General features: G+C 39.6%; 1 protein-coding gene across 1 annotated transcript; it reads left to right on the top strand.

Annotated features, from left to right (window-relative positions):
• Positions 1 to 2,533: 2,533 nt before the first annotated feature.
• On the top strand, positions 2,534 to 2,854 carry rprmb (reprimo, TP53 dependent G2 arrest mediator candidate b). The gene has a single exon (XM_067458619.1). It carries the CDS (start codon positions 2,534 to 2,536, stop codon positions 2,852 to 2,854), a length of 321 nt encoding a protein of 106 aa, XP_067314720.1.
• Positions 2,855 to 17,642: the final 14,788 nt, after the last annotated feature.

A 17,642-nucleotide genomic window follows, 5' to 3' on the forward strand; every position in this document is an offset into this window, starting at 1 on the left:
ATTTCAATTTTCAAGTTAAACCCAACTGTGAGCCACAGCATAGCGGCTCGATGTGTGCTTCAGCTCCCGCATTGGGTTGTTTAGCTCTATTATTTGATTAAAATGCGTGAACTGGATCTTGTAAGATCAACATGGCTGTAATTAAAACACTAGCCTATTTCCTGCAACATGTTCACATGACAGTAAAGAGACAGCTATAGTGGGACACCCCCCACATGACACATTTCAGGAGCAACTCTGCCCTCTGCTGCATGTGTGACTGCAGACTAAACAATATGCTCAATTTTCAACTAATTAGTCATTAGTTCCTGTGCGCAAAACACATTTAAAAATAATGAACATAACATTTAATATATCAAAGCCAAGTAAAATAGGACTAATTAAATATTGAATTAGTTTTCTGTCACGGCACGCCATTTAAACATGTACTTACATGTATCTAGTTAATGCTTATTTTTAATTACCAGTAAGTAATCTATTAGTGATTAGAATTTTTTGTTCAATGAAAAGTATTGATTAAATAGTTGCAGGTCACTATCCCAATTGTGACAAATGAATATTCCACTGATTCTGGTAACTATTCCAGATACTATATGGACCACTTACTTATTATTAACTATTCCAATAGTTACTATAATCCAGCTTTAATATTTGGCTATATGTATAATATGTATGAGATGGTATTACAAAACCTCTTTTTATTAGTAACATTTTATTTTACAGTGTCTTTGGTACATGTTACATGCCAATTACTTTAAATTGTGCTTAATTACATGCAACTAACCTAAACCACACCCTAATCCTAACGCTAACCCTATATGTACATGTAGTTAATTATTAAAATGTAACCCATTTCGGTTACACTTTATTTGGTAATACAACTAACCATAAACCAAACCCCTTATCCTAACCATAAGTACATGTACTTAATATTACTCAGTACTTAAATGTAAAATTATAGTGTAACAAAGACACCTTAAAGGGGTAGTTCACCTAAAAATGTATATTCTGTCATCATTTATTCACCCTCAAGTTGTTCCAAACCTGTACGAGTTTCTTTCTTCTGCTGAACACAAAAGAAGATATTTTGAAGAATGTTTGTAACAAAGCAGATAGAGCAACCATTGGCTATATGGGAAAAAAAAAAACTATGGTAGTGAATGGTTGCTCTATCTGCTTTGGTACAAACATTCTTCAAAATATCTTCTTTTGTGTTCAGCAGAATAAAGAAACTCGTACAGGTTTGGAACAACTTAAGGGTGATGACAAAATTTTCATTTTTGGGTGAACTATTCCTTTAAGGTTACACTGTATTTTACGGTGTCAGTACTGAGTAATATTAATTAACTAACTAATTATGCATAATTTACTGTTATTAATATGGTAGGTATATGAAACATGTACACTGTAAAAAATAAAAACGGAAAATGTACTGGTAATTTTCTGCCAGTACATTATCCAGTAATTTTACGGAAATTTCTGTTAACCCTTAAAACACAAACTAATGCAATGTGTTATTCAAAAAACAGGTAAAACACCTGTAAAAAAACAATATGGAAAATTCTTTCATATTTATACTGTACATTGTAACAAGGACACTGTAAAATAAAGTGTTACTGTAAAGTGTAACCCTTTATTTTAAGGTGTCATTGTTACATCGTAATTATATATTTAAGTACTGAGTAATATTTATTAACAGCATGTACTTACTGTCAGGGTAGGATTAGGTTGGGGGTTAGTTGCATGTAATTATGCATAATTTTATGTTATTATTATGGTAAGTACATGTAATATATGTAACAGACACTAAACGTGTTACCCTTATTTCTTTACAAATCTTACTAAAATGTGACGAGTCTAAATGATTCGATTATTTGAATAATTACAAGTTAACAACAAATAAGTAGTATATGGCTTACCAGTTACAAATGGATTTAATAGTAATTTCTAAATTACATACATACAAATTAATGGCAATATTTTCATTTTGTTATTAGTAACACTATAATAGTAATTTGTCACTACTGACAAAGTGACTAGCAAAGAAATAGTAAGTGATTAACTTAATACACACTCCTCACTATCCGAAATGAAGACTAATGAACAGTCATTCAAAACAAATAGCCTTTCTGGCATGCATACAGAAAGATACTGGTTAGTTCAAAGAAATATACATATCGTGACTTTGGTAACTAGTTTATACCAGCCTCTGTATCGTTTTCAAATTGTGTCAAAGGGGGCGCAATACGAACGAAAAGCCCTGTAACCGCCGCTCAACACTGAACTCTAGTCGCAGGGGATGATCTCGCCCTGATTATGTGAGTTCTCAGGAGTCAGACCCCTGTCCTCTGCAGACCAGAGCCCTTAACTACCTCCACAACAGGTCCGAGAAGAACACCCTCTCTACTGCATGTCGGCCCATGAATTCTGTCAAGACTTTGGTTTACTCTTGTGACTTTAAAGAACTGAAGGAAACTTCAGCCGGTGTTTTTGTACGCACCTGCTCCTCTCTGACCCCGGAGAGCAGTTCAGAATGAATTCAACAGTTTTCAACGACACGGACAGTGCTCTGTTCTCCAACAGAAGCAGCGAGAGCTTTCTGTCGTGCTGTAATTTGTCCTCGGTGGTGACGGACAGCGGGTTTGTGTCCACGGCGGGGCTGGACGAGCGCAGCGTGTTCATCATGCGCGCGGTGCAGATCGCGGTGATGTGCGTGCTGGCGCTCACCGTGGTCTTCGGCATCTTCTTTTTAGGCTGTAACTTGCTCATTAAGTCCGAGGGCATGATCAACTTTCTGGTCACGGACAGAAGACCGTCAAAGGATGTCGAAGCGGTCATCGTTGGATCATACTAGTGCGTAAAAGTGTCATTGTCAGATGGGACGCAAGCGTTGGTAATGTGCGTAACCATCCGTATTGTCCTCCAGAAACGAAGAGAGGTTCTAGAAGAAACAGGCACATTGCATTTATGATTCAGTACTGTTTCCACTGGGGAAAGTAAAGGTGGACGTGTGCCGTGAGACCTGGTGACTGAAATGAATATACAAATAGTGGACAATTTCTAACATGGACTATTTGGCCCACTTTATGGACCATGAGTAATTCATGTTCATGTGATTAATGCTTGTAGAACAAACTGCTGTTTTCAGACTGCTAATTTATGTGGGTATAATAAAGCATGTATTTTAAGTAATGCATTTAAAGTTTAATAACAAATAAATAATTTTGTACTGTATGTGTAACAAAAGCACTTCTTAATGCTGGATATAGTCTATTTTGTGCAACATTCAGTGCCAGATGTAATTTGTTCTACTAATTTAATGTTAAATGACTACGTTTGGAAAGTTTTATATATTGTCCAGCAATGTTTGCACTTGCATGTTTATGAGAGAATTATGGCTGAATTCTGTATTATGTTGAATTTAAAAAATCCTTGTAGAACTTTATTACAGGGACAAATTTGGAACTGATAAATGTAAAGAATGTCACTGCATGTGACCTCAAAATGTTGCTTTCCCCCTTATCATAATTATATAAAAGACAACAACAACAGTTTTGCATTGTTGTCATTTTCTGCAGAAGCGGATAACACTACACATATGAGAGAGAGAGAGAGAGAGAGAGAGAGAGAGAGAGAGAGAGAGAGAGAGAGAGAGAGAGAGAGAGAGAGAGAGAGAGAGAGAGAGAGAGAGAGAGAGAGAGAGAGAAAGACTGAGTGTGTCAGAAAGAAAGGGGAAAATAATACAGTTCCTTACCTTTGGCAAATAATCTTTCATAAAACAACAAACAGATCAACAGTGGCTCATCCCTCCATATGGAATAATATACAATGTGGACCTATATAAGATAATTTCCAATTTTGGTCCAATTTCTGTCTTCCTTTTTTAAATCATATTTTTCATTACAAGTTGTATTAGCAAAAATAAAAATCGAATTAAATAAGAATCTTGAATATTCATATTAATTGTACACCACAGACCCCTCTTTAAAAGAATTTCATAAAATTCTGGTTTATTTTTGATTTTTAATCCCAGATATGTAATGAAGTGACTTTTGGTCCGTAGTGTAGATATACAGACCACACCTCTGGAAACCTGCATGCATGCTAACAAGACCCCACTGTTCTTTTAAATATTATCTTAACATGAGAGAGAGAAAAAAAATGCAAAGAATGCATCAGAACTATCTTATAGCAACAGCACAACTAAATAATTTACTTAACTTAAACTAAGATGACATTCAGTTTACTTACATGGTGGCACACATCTGTTAACCAGTACAGATCACCCCATTAACTTAACCTTGTATGTCCAGAGCAGTGTTTGTATACCTTAGGCATATTTCCACTCCACTACGCACATCAGTGCGTCAAACAGCTGTGCAAATGATAAACACCAGAATGCAAAAAGTCATGAATGGGGCCAGGACTCACTTTTTGAGTTTTTACAGAACTCCATATCATATTAACTTCACCCTTGAGTTGACAAAACTCTTCTTGTTGCAGGGTTGCCAGGTGTGCACAGTAAAATGGCCAATCAAAAAGAGCCCTAAAATAGTCACCATGTTTTTCTCTCCCTCCGGGGGCCAAATTCTCAACTGAATTTGTATGTCCGGTGGGGTTATGGAGGGCAACAGTTTTAAAGTGTAGGCCAATTAATTTAAAAAAAAAAAAAAAATCATTTTAGTTAATTTTTTTTGTTTTTATTTGAGTTTTATTAACATTTCTAAATCGATTTTATTTTTATATTTTTAGTTTTCATTTTAATTTAATTTTATTACTTATTTTTTCTTATTTTTATTTCCAGTTAATAATTAAAGCTTCAGCTTAAACAAATGTATTTGTGAGGGACGAGACTTTGGAATCTGATGCAAGTTAACAAGTTTATTAGAAAGATGAGAGCAGAAAGTGAAGGAAATCTCCACAACGGATCTCAGGTTAAAGTGTCACTGAATACTGAACAGTCCTCCTCGGGTCTCAGGGCAGCAGTAGAAAACTCGGTAGTGTGATGCTCCCAATCGATACTGAACAGTCCTCCTCGAGTCTCAGCAGCTGGAGAAAACTCAGTAATGCGGCGTTCCCTGGAACTCAATACACGCTCAACCGGATCCAGTCTAAAGGCAAGACACACCGATGAGCAACGTTGAAAGACAAACGAAAGTTCACAGGATACACAGTACCGAAGGGAAGCGAAGAAGGCAGCTCAGTCTAGTGGTGAGATACGCTAGACAGCGGAAATCCAAAGATCCAAGGAGGAATCCACAGGGGAGGACGAGAGAGAGAGAGAGAGACTCACAGAGATCCAACAAACAGGTGAAAGGAGAACGGCCCGGGCAAACACAGTCTCAGCTGAGTCCTGGAGGCAAAACAAAAGGTGAATGCAAAAACAAAAAGAAACAAACAAAAAATAAACACGAACCGGACGACACACGGCAGCGATCACACAGGAGGAAACAACGAACGCGCAATGAGAACAAAACATCAGGACATTAAATAGAGAGATGAACACGAGACAACGGTGGAAAGCAATCAGAGATAACGAGGAGGGAGGAGACAGAGAGTGTACATGTGGAAAACAAGGGGTAGACAAACAATTAGAGCAAATCACACCGGAATCCTGACAGTACCTCCCCCCCCAGGTCCGGCACTGGACGGACCCGGGAGGGGCTCACCTTGGCGACGACGGAGATCCTCGATCAACCCGGGGTCCAGAATGTCCCGAGCCGGTACCCAACACCTCTCCTCCGGACCGTATCCCTCCCAGTCCACGAGATACTGATAACCTCTACCCCTACGGCGAACATCTAGTAACCTCCTGACCGAATAGGCAGGAGCACCATCCACTAGTAGCGGGGCAGGGGGCTTAGGGGTAGAGACGGGGGAATTAATGGGGGCAAAAATCACTGGTTTAACCCTGGATACATGAAAAACAGGGTGAACCCGACCAAGAGAAGGAGATAACTTAAGCTTAACTGCCACTGGACTGACAACCTTGACAATACTGAATGGCCCAATGAATCGCGGAGCCAGCTTACGAGATGACTCGCGGAGAGGCAGATCCTTGGAAGAAAGCCAAACCTTTTGTCCACAAATGTAACGGGGAGGAGGTCGTCGGTGGCGGTCAGCCGCAGCTTTGGTTCGTCTGGAACTTTGTAATAAGAGTGTTCTAGCTCTTCTCCAGGTGCGTTTGCACCTTCGGACAAAAGCTAGAGCAGACGGTACCGCTGCATCAGGTTCTTGTGATGGGAACAGAGGCGGTTGAAAACCAATAGATGACTCAAACGGGGACAAATTGGTCGAGGAAACGGGAAGCGAGTTGTGAGAATACTCGACCCAGGGTAGCTGTTGGCACCAGGAATTCGGATAACGGAACGACAGACAGCGGAGCGTACGACCTAGATCCTGATTAGCCCGTTCACATTGTCCATTGGTCTGCGGTTGATACCCAGAAGACAAGCTGGCAGTAGCACCGATCTGTCTACAAAACTCCTGCCAAAAACGCGAGATGAACTGAGGACCCCTATCTGAAACCACGTCAGTCGGAAGACCGTGTAAACGAAAAACATGGTTAATCAGAACCTGAGCCATCTCCTTTGCAGAAGGAAGTTTGGGCAGGGGAATGAAATGAACTGCTTTGGAAAAGCGATCCACCACAGTCAAAATAACAGTGTTACCATCAGACGCCGGTAAGCCAGTGACAAAATCAAGGGCTATGTGAGACCAGGGGCGGGAGGGCACGGGCAAAGGTTTAAGCAGACCAACGGATGATAGATGAGAGGCTTTATTACGAGCACAAACCTGACAGGCTAACACAAACTGTCTGACGTCCGGGCCCATATAAGGCCACCAAAAACGTTGACGGACGGTAGCCAACGTTCTCCGAACCCCAGGATGGCCGACAAACCTGGACTCATGACACCACCGGACAACATCGGAGCGCACCGCCTCGGGAACCCACAGACGACCCACCGGGCACCCCTCAGGAACCTCCACCCCTCGACCGGCCTCTCTCACCCGCTGTTCGATGCCCCAGACGAGAGCCCCAAGCACCCTCCCCTCCGGGATGATGGTCTCGGACCGCTCAGATTCTGTGCCACCGAACAGACGGGAGAGAGCGTCAGGTTTAACGTTCTTAGAGCCTGGCCGGTACGAGAGGGTGAAGTTAAAACGATCAAAGAAAAGTGCCCAGCGAGCCTGTCTGGATGTTAGCCTCCTGGCTGAACGGATGTATTCTAAATTCTTGTGGTCCGTCCAGACCAGAAAGGGCTCCGAAGCTCCTTCTAACCAGTGGCGCCACTCACCCAAGGCGAGTCTAACCGCCAGCAGCTCCCGGTTACCTATGTCGTAATTACGCTCTGCTGGGTTTAACCGGTGAGAAAAAAAAGCGCACGGATGCACTTTCCCGTCAATAGGTGACCGCTGAGACAAAACAGCGCCTACCCCGACATCAGAGGCATCTACCTCCACTATAAATTGGTAAGCCGGATCAGGAAAAGAAAGAACAGGAGCAGAGATGAAACGGGACTTTAATTCATCAAAGGCCTTCTGAGCTTCGTTATTCCAACGGAAACCTACTTTAGTAGAGGTAAGAGTAGTAAGGGGTCTAGCGATCTGACCGAAATTTCTGATGAAACGCCGGTAAAAATTGGCGAAACCCAGAAAACGCTGTAACTCCTTACGTGTGTCGGGTACTGGCCAATCAGCGACTGCCTTGATCTTAGCGGGATCGGGACGAATCTCCCCAGCGGCGATAACAAAACCCAAGAACGAAACCGACTCCTTGTGGAATTCACACTTCTCCGCCTTGACAAATAACTGATTCTCCAATAACCGTTGTAAGACTAGGCGAACATGCTGGGTGTGTATCTGCATAGAAGGGGAGAAGATGAGAATGTCATCTAGATACACAAAGACAAACTTGTTAATCATGTCTCCCAACACTTCATTTACCATAGTCTGGAAGACAGCTGGTGCGTTCGCAAGGCCGAACGGTAAAACGGAATATTCCCAGTGTCCCGAAGGGGTATTAAACGCTGTCTTCCACTCATCGCCCTCCCTTATGCGAACCAAGTGATAAGCGTTGCGCAGATCTAACTTGGTGAAGACACGAGCTCCCTGTAATAATTCAAAGGCAGTCGACATTAATGGTAAGGGGTACTTATTTTTAACAGTAATGTCGTTTAACCCTCTGTAATCAATACATGGACGAAGGGAGCCGTCCTTCTTTTTAACAAAGAAAAAACCTGCCCCAGCGGGGGAGGTGGAGCGGCGAATGAGACCGGCGACTAGAGCTTCGTTAATGTATTTATCCATGGCCTCTCTTTCAGGACCAGAAAGGGAAAAAACGCGACCCTTAGGCGGAGAAGTACCTGAGAGGAGATCGATAGCACAATCATACGACCGGTGAGGAGGCAGGGACGTAGCTCGGGCCTTACTGAACACCCGATGTAGATCGGAATACTCCGTCGGAACCCCCGATATATCAACCGCAGGAACCTGTAAAACAGGACAAATAGGACCAGAAGGAGCAGGACCAAGACAAGAAACATGACAAGACGGTGACCATGACAAGACAACACTATTCTGCCAATCAACGTGAGGGTTATGTCTAATCAACCAGTCGTGCCCTAAAATAATGGGTGACTGGGAAGAATGTAACAAAAAAAAATTTACATCCTCACGATGATTGCCAGAGACAAAAAGACTTACAGAGGGAGTGCGGTGACTGATCTCTGCCATGTGTTGACCCTTTAATGTAAAAGCAGATAATTTATCCGTAAGAGGCACAGCAGGAATGCCCCAAGACTCGGCTAAAGACGCGTCCATGAAACTCGCCTCGGCACCGGAGTCCAGCAGGGCCTGTGAGTGAAACACATGATTATCAAAGTAGATGGAGACAGCCAGCAAGGTATGGGATCCGAGAGAAGAGCTGATCTGAGAAACGCCCACCGATACTCCCGGAGCTAACGGCGAGCGGTCCCTTTTACCGGACAGTTTAGAGCCCTATGCCCCGGTTTACCACAATAAAGACAAAGGCTGTTAACGAGTCGGTGTTGTCTCTCCTCAGCAGTAAGCCGGAGCCGGCCCAGTTGCATAGGCTCTCCTGAGGAGGAAGATGATGTAGAGGTGTTGTCACTTGCACGCAACGAAGGGTCGAAGAGAAGATGTTGAAATGAGCGACGAACCCTCCGCTGCCTGTGACGGGCCTCGACTCGAAGAGCCAGATCGATAGCTGCTTCCAAAGAGACGGGAAGATCATGAGACGCGATCTCATCTTGTATGTTCTCGTTGAGACCTCTCAAAAATTGGGCTTTCTGGGCAGCATCGTTCCACCCGCTGGACACAGCAAAGGTCCGAAACTCAATAGCGTAATCTGTGACAGAAGATCCATCCTGCGTGAGATGGGTCAATTCAGCCGCAGCTAAATCACCTTGTACCGTCCGGTCGAAAAGTTTGATCATCTCAGAACGAAGAGACTCAAATGATGAACAACAAGGGTCCTGTGCCTCCCAGACTGCCATTCCCCAGTCTCGCGCTCTGCCAGTTAGAAGAGTAAGGAGATATGCTACCTTCGATACCTCAGCAGCATACCTCCGAGGTTGGAGCGCGAAAACTAGGGAGCACTGTGATAGAAAAGCTCTGCAGGTCTTGGCGTCGCCATCATAATTGGGAGGATTAACTGCCTGAGGCTCACGTTCAGATCTGCTCTGACTCTCAGCTGCAGAAGAAGAACCCTCTCCTCTCCCAACAACCTGTGCCACCTGCTCCAACCTGTTCTGGATCTCAGTTATTCGACCAGATAGTAGTTGGAAATCATGGGAAGCCTCTGTGAGTAAGGAGGAATGCTGGTCCAATCTCGCCCCCTGCTGGGCCAAGGCCGCCTGAACAGACTCTCCGCTTGCAGACTCCATTCTGTGGCGCGTTCGTTCTGTGAGGGACGAGACTTTGGAATCTGATGCAAGTTAACAAGTTTATTAGAAAGATGAGAGCAGAAAGTGAAGGAAATCTCCACAACGGATCTCAGGTTAAAGTGTCACTGAATACTGAACAGTCCTCCTCGGGTCTCAGGGCAGCAGTAGAAAACTCGGTAGTGTGATGCTCCCAATCGATACTGAACAGTCCTCCTCGAGTCTCAGCAGCTGGAGAAAACTCAGTAATGCGGCGTTCCCTGGAACTCAATACACGCTCAACCGGATCCAGTCTAAAGGCAAGACACACCGATGAGCAACGTTGAAAGACAAACGAAAGTTCACAGGATACACAGTACCGAAGGGAAGCGAAGAAGGCAGCTCAGTCTAGTGGTGAGATACGCTAGACAGCGGAAATCCAAAGATCCAAGGAGGAATCCACAGGGGAGGACGAGAGAGAGAGAGAGAGACTCACAGAGATCCAACAAACAGGTGAAAGGAGAACGGCCCGGGCAAACACAGTCTCAGCTGAGTCCTGGAGGCAAAACAAAAGGTGAATGCAAAAACAAAAAGAAACAAACAAAAAATAAACACGAACCGGACGACACACGGCAGCGATCACACAGGAGGAAACAACGAACGCGCAATGAGAACAAAACATCAGGACATTAAATAGAGAGATGAACACGAGACAACGGTGGAAAGCAATCAGAGATAACGAGGAGGGAGGAGACAGAGAGTGTACATGTGGAAAACAAGGGGTAGACAAACAATTAGAGCAAATCACACCGGAATCCTGACAGTATTAAACTAATTATTTTTAAGGCTTCATTTCTTATTTAAGCTTTTCAACTGGTATTTATATTTTATATTTATTTTAGATTTAAAACAACAAATTATTTAATTTGTTTCAGTTAAATGACAATACCCTGTTTAGTGTTTTCAAAATCTTCTAAGTATTAGGGGTGAATGTTCAGTAAATACTGTTTATATACACTGATCAGGCATAACATAATGATCTAATATTATGTTAGTCCCCTTTTGCTGCAATAACAGCCCTGACCCGAGGCATGGACTCCACTAGACCCCTGAAAGTGTTGCTGCATGTGGTATCTGGCACCAAGATGTTAGCAGCAGATACTTTAAGTCCTGTGAGTTGCGAGGTGGGCCAATTTGGAGGCCAAGTCAACACCTGAAACTCGTGTTCCTCAAACTATTTCTGAACCGCATTATCCTGCTGAAAGAGGCCACAGCCCCCAGGAAATACCGTTTCCATGAATAAGTGTATGGTCTGCAACAATGCTTAGGTAGGTGGTACATGTCAAAATAACATTCACATGGTACCCAAGGTTTCCCAACAGAACATTGCCCATAACATCACTGCCGGCTTGCCTTCTTTCCATAGTGCATCCTGGTGCCATGTGTTCCCAGGTAAGCGGTGCACACGCACCTGGCCATCCATGTGATGTAAAAGGCCCTTGTCAAACTCCTTATGCTTGCCCAATCCTGTTTCTAACACATCAGATTTGAGGACAAAATGTTCACTTGCTGTCTAATATATCCCACCATATATCACAGGTGCCATGATGAAGAGATAATCAGTGTTATTCACTTCAACTGTCAGTAGTCATAATGTTATGCCTGATTAGTATATATAGTATTTTCTTGTTGTAAGATAAAACAATCAATAGACAGTCTGAAATTGGAAATATTATTTGGAGGCCAAACATACTGCTCTGACTCCAAAATTTGGTTCCATGGAGCTCTTCATGTGGAATCAGACCAAGGCTAACATCAGATATTTTTATCTCATTCTAGCCAGTATCCAAGCAACACACATGATCTCTGTTTTCATTCAGCTTGTCCAACTCCATATCCTACACAAAGCCACAACGAAGCAGATTCAAGCCTATTGTTGATTGAAAAAAATGCGTGCCCTCTCTGTTTGTTTGGTTTTGTGATGGTGGAGTTCGTGATGCAAAGACTGAGATGATTGCATTAAAGAAGTCAGGTCTAATGCCATCACCAGATCAGTGGGTAAAGAAAGACAGATGGAAAGCACTAAGCGAAGGGGAAAAGGCCAAACACTGAGCTGGCCCATTAACTGCCTTGATGGATATGCAGACTAAAACTTACTGGTTTAATTTGTTCCATGGATTTGTCACCTTATACAAAACAAGCCAAATTGACTGATATTAAAATTCAGCTGGTGCTGTGTTGTCGGCATATATAGCATAATTTCAAAAACGATCAAAAAAGACTAGCTAGCAAATACTAGCAAAACAGTATATTAGGGCTGGGCGATATGACGATATTATCATATATCGACGATGTCTAGCAAATATGTCGATATCGATAACAGTCAGTGTTATCAGACGATAATCGACATCATAAAAATGACGACTGATAAACTCACAGGACATTGCGTTGCCAAATACATTATAAATAGTAGTTACCATACACTCACCTTTTTAGTGTTTTTGATGCATAACTAGTAGCCTATATGTGTAAAAGCAAAACATTGAATTATGGATAAGACGTTGGTTGTGTTTTCATTATACACGCGCAAAGAGAAGCACATTGGCTTGGCTAAATGTTTTAAAACACTCTAAAAATATCATTGGCTATTAGGCTAAATTATAAATATAATAGTCTATTAATAATACAAACATTAATCAAACATGGAAACCTGGAAAACATTTAAAATAGCCTACTAACGCTAAAAATAAAACGAAAGAGAAACCTTTGGGGGAAAAAATAGCTCAACGGGAAAAAAACCTTAAACGGTTGAAAATGTCTATAAAAGCTAACCATAGGCCTGTATTTTAAATACTATAAAATAAAGGTGTCAGAATAAAATTATTATAATATAAAAAATGAAAGAAAAATATATTAAAGTGATGTAAAAATGCGTTAACGTTAAACTCACAGCTCGTGCAGTGATGGAGCGCAGTATTCTGAACAGAAACGCATGAGCTGCTCGCGTCAACACTGCACTTTGCTTAATTACATATTTTCGTTTCGAATGCTTCGTTTAAAAGTGGACATTTTAAGCTTTCTACTGAGTATATTCTCTCCCTCAGATCTTGATCTTTTTCAACCAAAGCTTTTGATTTTTAAATCTTCTTTTCCTGTCCTTTTTATAAGTAGATAAAATGTTATTACCATTTGAAAAAATACTGTTAAGGGGACTGTTAAGCTATTCATTTTTATGTAATGTTTAAGTCATTTTGTTTATAGCTTTTGTCATTTTACTTTTTTTTTGTTTATAAATGTTGCTATAGGTTTAAGTAATTTTTTATTTCAGTTTTAGTTATTTCAGTTAATTTTGGTGCTTCAACTTAAACTTATTTTAGTTTATTGCCAAGCGACATTTCTAATATTTCTTTAGTTTAAGTTTGTCAAATAATATTTACAGAAATATTGAAAGAAAAGGTATATGAACTACTTAATCTGTGAAAAATGGTTAAAATGTGCAAAAATGCTGGAAAAATGAAGAATTTTCAGGACCTGGAGCACTGTAAACCCTAATGTTGTCTTTACTTAAACAAATCAAGTAATCTTGACTAAATATTACTAGTTTAGTCCATAAACTCAAAAATATAAGTTAGTATAACTTATTAACCTACAAAATACATAAACTTAAGATTTCAAGTTGAATGAACTCAAAATCATAATTAATTAAAATAGCTCGCTCTGGTCTTGCTTTGATGTGATTGGCCATGCAAGGAGTTCTGTCTGGCAACAAGAACTAATTCACTGATTGGAGGACATCTACAAAAGGCGGTCTTTTTCTGTTGCTGATTCAAATTAAGATGGAGACTTTTTAATTGTGTGCAATCTTAAAATCGTTAAGTAAAAATTAGTAAGTTACTAAACATAATAATAACATGTGAACTAACTTATAACTAACCAGACTGACTTTATTTCTGTTTTAATGAAAATAATAGTTTTGTTGGAAGTCACCATGATGGAGATAAGTGTTTGCTTTAGTTGGGCTCTTGACACTTGACTGTATAATATTATAATATAATGTTTATTATAATAATATTATAATATAATTATTTATTATAATAATGTTTTAATGTAATGTTTCTTTGGCTGTTTTGTGTTTGTGAGACACATTTGGGAAGGAACATAAAGTCAAGAGAAAACATCATCAAGTGATGTTGTTTAATCATTGATGATAATAACATCATCATGTATTGGCATAATCCTTAATCTCATGCAGAGTCTAATGAAATATTAATACACATTTCCATGAGATTCTTTACTCTTGTGGTAATTGAACAATTTATTTTATTTTTAGTGCACAAAATGTTTTAATCTACGGCATTAGTTAGACATGCACAGACATCAAGAATCAGTGTATGAATCTCTACAATGGTGACAATTATTATAATAATTTTTTTTAAATCTGATAAACAGATCAACTCTGAACATAACACAAGCTACAAAAACATCAGAACAAAACAGCCAAAGTAAAAGCAAATGGTGAGAATCAAAGAAAATGTGTCACAACTCAGATGCATAATTTATTCATGCCGCAATGCATGTTGAAGTTTTGATTGGTTGTACCCAGCATGGTGTACTGAACTTCTGGTGTACCCAGTTTGGTGAACTTAACAATTTATGTACAGTGAACATGAGCACCAAGTTAAGTGAACTTAAATATACAAGTTTTGTGAGACTCCATTACTCAATTGAATTGAGGGAACGAGTTTACTCAAATCATTTGAGTTCAATCAACTTATTAGGGTTTCGAGTGAGATTTTTCTGAAGAACGTTGGGCAGTTTAACTGCTCAGGACAAACAAGGGACTCATTAACAACCATTACAAAAAAAAAAGCTGTAGATCATTCAGGTAACAACACAGTAAGAATCAATGGTTCATAAACTTTTGAATGCGTCATTTAAAAAAATTGGGCTGTGTAAAGATCTAGGACAGCACCAAATAAAAAAGAATGCATTTTTTATGATCTTTTATTTTGTAAAAAATTATTCACATTTTCTGCAAGCATTTCTTTTACTTTTCTTTTAACAGCATATTTAATTTTATTTCAGCTTTTACTTTAATGATAATAAACCTAAAAAATAAAAAAGAGTTTAAGCCCAAGCTGGAACTTCATAACACCTTTTTGAATCGCAACACTGTTATTAGTTTGTATTGTGTATTTGCAGGGTTTTTTTTGTGTGCTTTTGTCCTCATATGAGTATAAAACAGATTAAGAGTCAATTTTGTTAGACACACATAGCGAGCCGTGGGTGTAATTTTTTTTCCTGTAGAATGATTACATGTCTGGCTGACCTTTTGTGAAAACTAGCCTTGGGGTTGACAAGTAAAAAGGCATCATAGCGAATGCTTTCATATTGACTGCCACTCACAGTCACGTCTGCACTCTGAAGCGCTCGCCCACAAACTGCAAAACAGACTTTTCTATTAGGTTTATGTCTTTGTGAATTGCAGCGAGAAATTATTTAAGCAATGAAAAATGAAAAACAAAGCAGGAAAAAAATGAATCATTTTCATTTAAACTGCAAATTTATTGCTTTTAGCATAAATAAATTGTGACAATATTCATTCTGCTTGCATTAGTTGACACAATATCCCACCTCTTAGTTAAGCAATGAATATTCCAGTGTTGTTTTTACATCCCTGATAATTTCAATGACAGGAAAACAAGCAAGCAAACCGGTCAACCTCCAAGTCAGGTGGTTTTAGGATGGAATATTGTGCAGTGTCTGTGACAGTGCACTGCATGACTGAAGATGAGGGGGATGTTTACTTCAGACAGACCTTCACCTCAACAGAAACAGCATTAAGAGACACTTCGTCACCATCGAAACAAAAACACAGAAAGAGTGTGATCACGCATGCACACACAAATAATTTACCTTAAAATACCCGACTAATGTAGGCGCAACAGGTTTTGAGGTGGATAAACAACTTCTGGAAATTACTCAGCAAACAAGAATTAAATGGTTAGGTTATCCAAATATCGTTCCAACCCTGTATACGACTTTTGTTAACTTTCAAAACAACCCTTGTGAAAAAAAATTCTAAAACAAAATACATTTATTTCAGTATACTACAAATCCATTAACACATTGCTCAAGACTTATATAAATATTATAATTCAACTTTATTTGGAATCCTTTATTGCACAATGCATATTTCTTAATTATAAGCCTAAAATGTGTTTTAATATCACTAGACCGTAGCAATATTTCTGGATAACTAAAGTGCATTAAGTACAAAACGAGTTGTTCCAATTTAGCAGACTTTAACCCGTTTAACTTGAACTCCCATTGAAAATGAATGACTCCCGGCCACCTTGACGCTCTCGCTGCCGGCGGTGTGAACGCACAGTAAGGGTTAAGTATATCAAATGACTATACCAACAGTACAATTGCAGGGTATTTATCTTAAGTAATATGTAAATTAATTTGTAGTATACTAAGCATAAAATAAATGTATTTCAAATACATTTGAGTATATTTATTTTTCACAAGGGAATTTAAGACATTTTAAATTAAATCTGAGATTTCTGTCCCTCCATTAAGTCTACACAACTACCACTTTGGCGCTTTAAAAAGTTCATAAAGAGAGGGTAAAACGAATCCATATGAATCGAACGATTTAGTCTTTTGTTTTTTTTTAGAGACTTGATCTTTTTGTATGATAAACATTGCGTGGACTGTCAATAGAGGGACAGAAATCTCAGATTTCATTAAAATACTTTTAAAGATGAACAGAATTCTCACGGGTTTGGAATGACATGAGGGTGAGTTAAGTTTGGGTGAACTAACCCTTTAGTCTATTTAAATGCACTAAAATAGAGATGGAAATGTCCTGTGAAGGAAAACAATTTAAAACATACACTCACAGAGGCAGCAGTACATTAATACTCCATATATACACGAGACAGACCAGTGCATTAGAGCTAGCTGAAATGAGTCGCTACAGGGCTTGCTAATCTAATGAAGAAGAAAAAAGTAATCATGGCCTGGCAGAGTCTGAATCAAATAATTAAAGTCATAAATTAAATCCACACTTCTACATTCTCTGACCTTCTCCCAGGCTCTCAACAAAGCCTTAACACGGTCACTCTCCATCAACCCCAAAACAGCTATTGTATTAATGATTTCCCCCATTAAAACGCTCAATAGAGCAGCAACTTCCAGCTTTAATAAAGCACGAATGCAAAGGGACTCTAGTCTTTTTTAAGAGAAGGTCCTAAAATGCACATCCAATTTATTTAGAAAGACTTAAATGGCACATACTGTATGTTGTGTTGTCCCACTGAATGAATAACATCAAAAGAGAGATTTAATGTACTGCTATTGTAATGCTAAAAGGCTGCGGCAGCAGGATTCTGTAATAAAAGCCTTTTATCAGTCAAAATAACTGGGTAACAAAGAGACCCTGACATCCCTAATGTTATTTTACTGAAATGTAGTCCATTAAGAAAATGTCATTGTGCGTTTGGCCTATTGAAATGGTCAAATTAACATATATGAAAATATTAAAAATCCTCTAAAAAATAAAAACATTGGACTTTATCAATTAAGCGTACCTCACACATTCCTGAAAAGTGAAGCCAAAACCCTACCCTCTCCATGTAGTCGAATAGAATATAAAAAATCGAATTACAGAAATACATTTTTCAAAATGTTTCTGTCATTTTAGGTAGTTCTTCTCATGCAGATGCATATTCAAGTGTTAATTTTCCTAAT

This window comes from Pseudorasbora parva, chromosome 12, assembly GCF_024679245.1.
Source record: "Pseudorasbora parva isolate DD20220531a chromosome 12, ASM2467924v1, whole genome shotgun sequence".
Classification (NCBI taxonomy): Eukaryota; Metazoa; Chordata; class Actinopteri; order Cypriniformes; family Gobionidae; genus Pseudorasbora; species Pseudorasbora parva.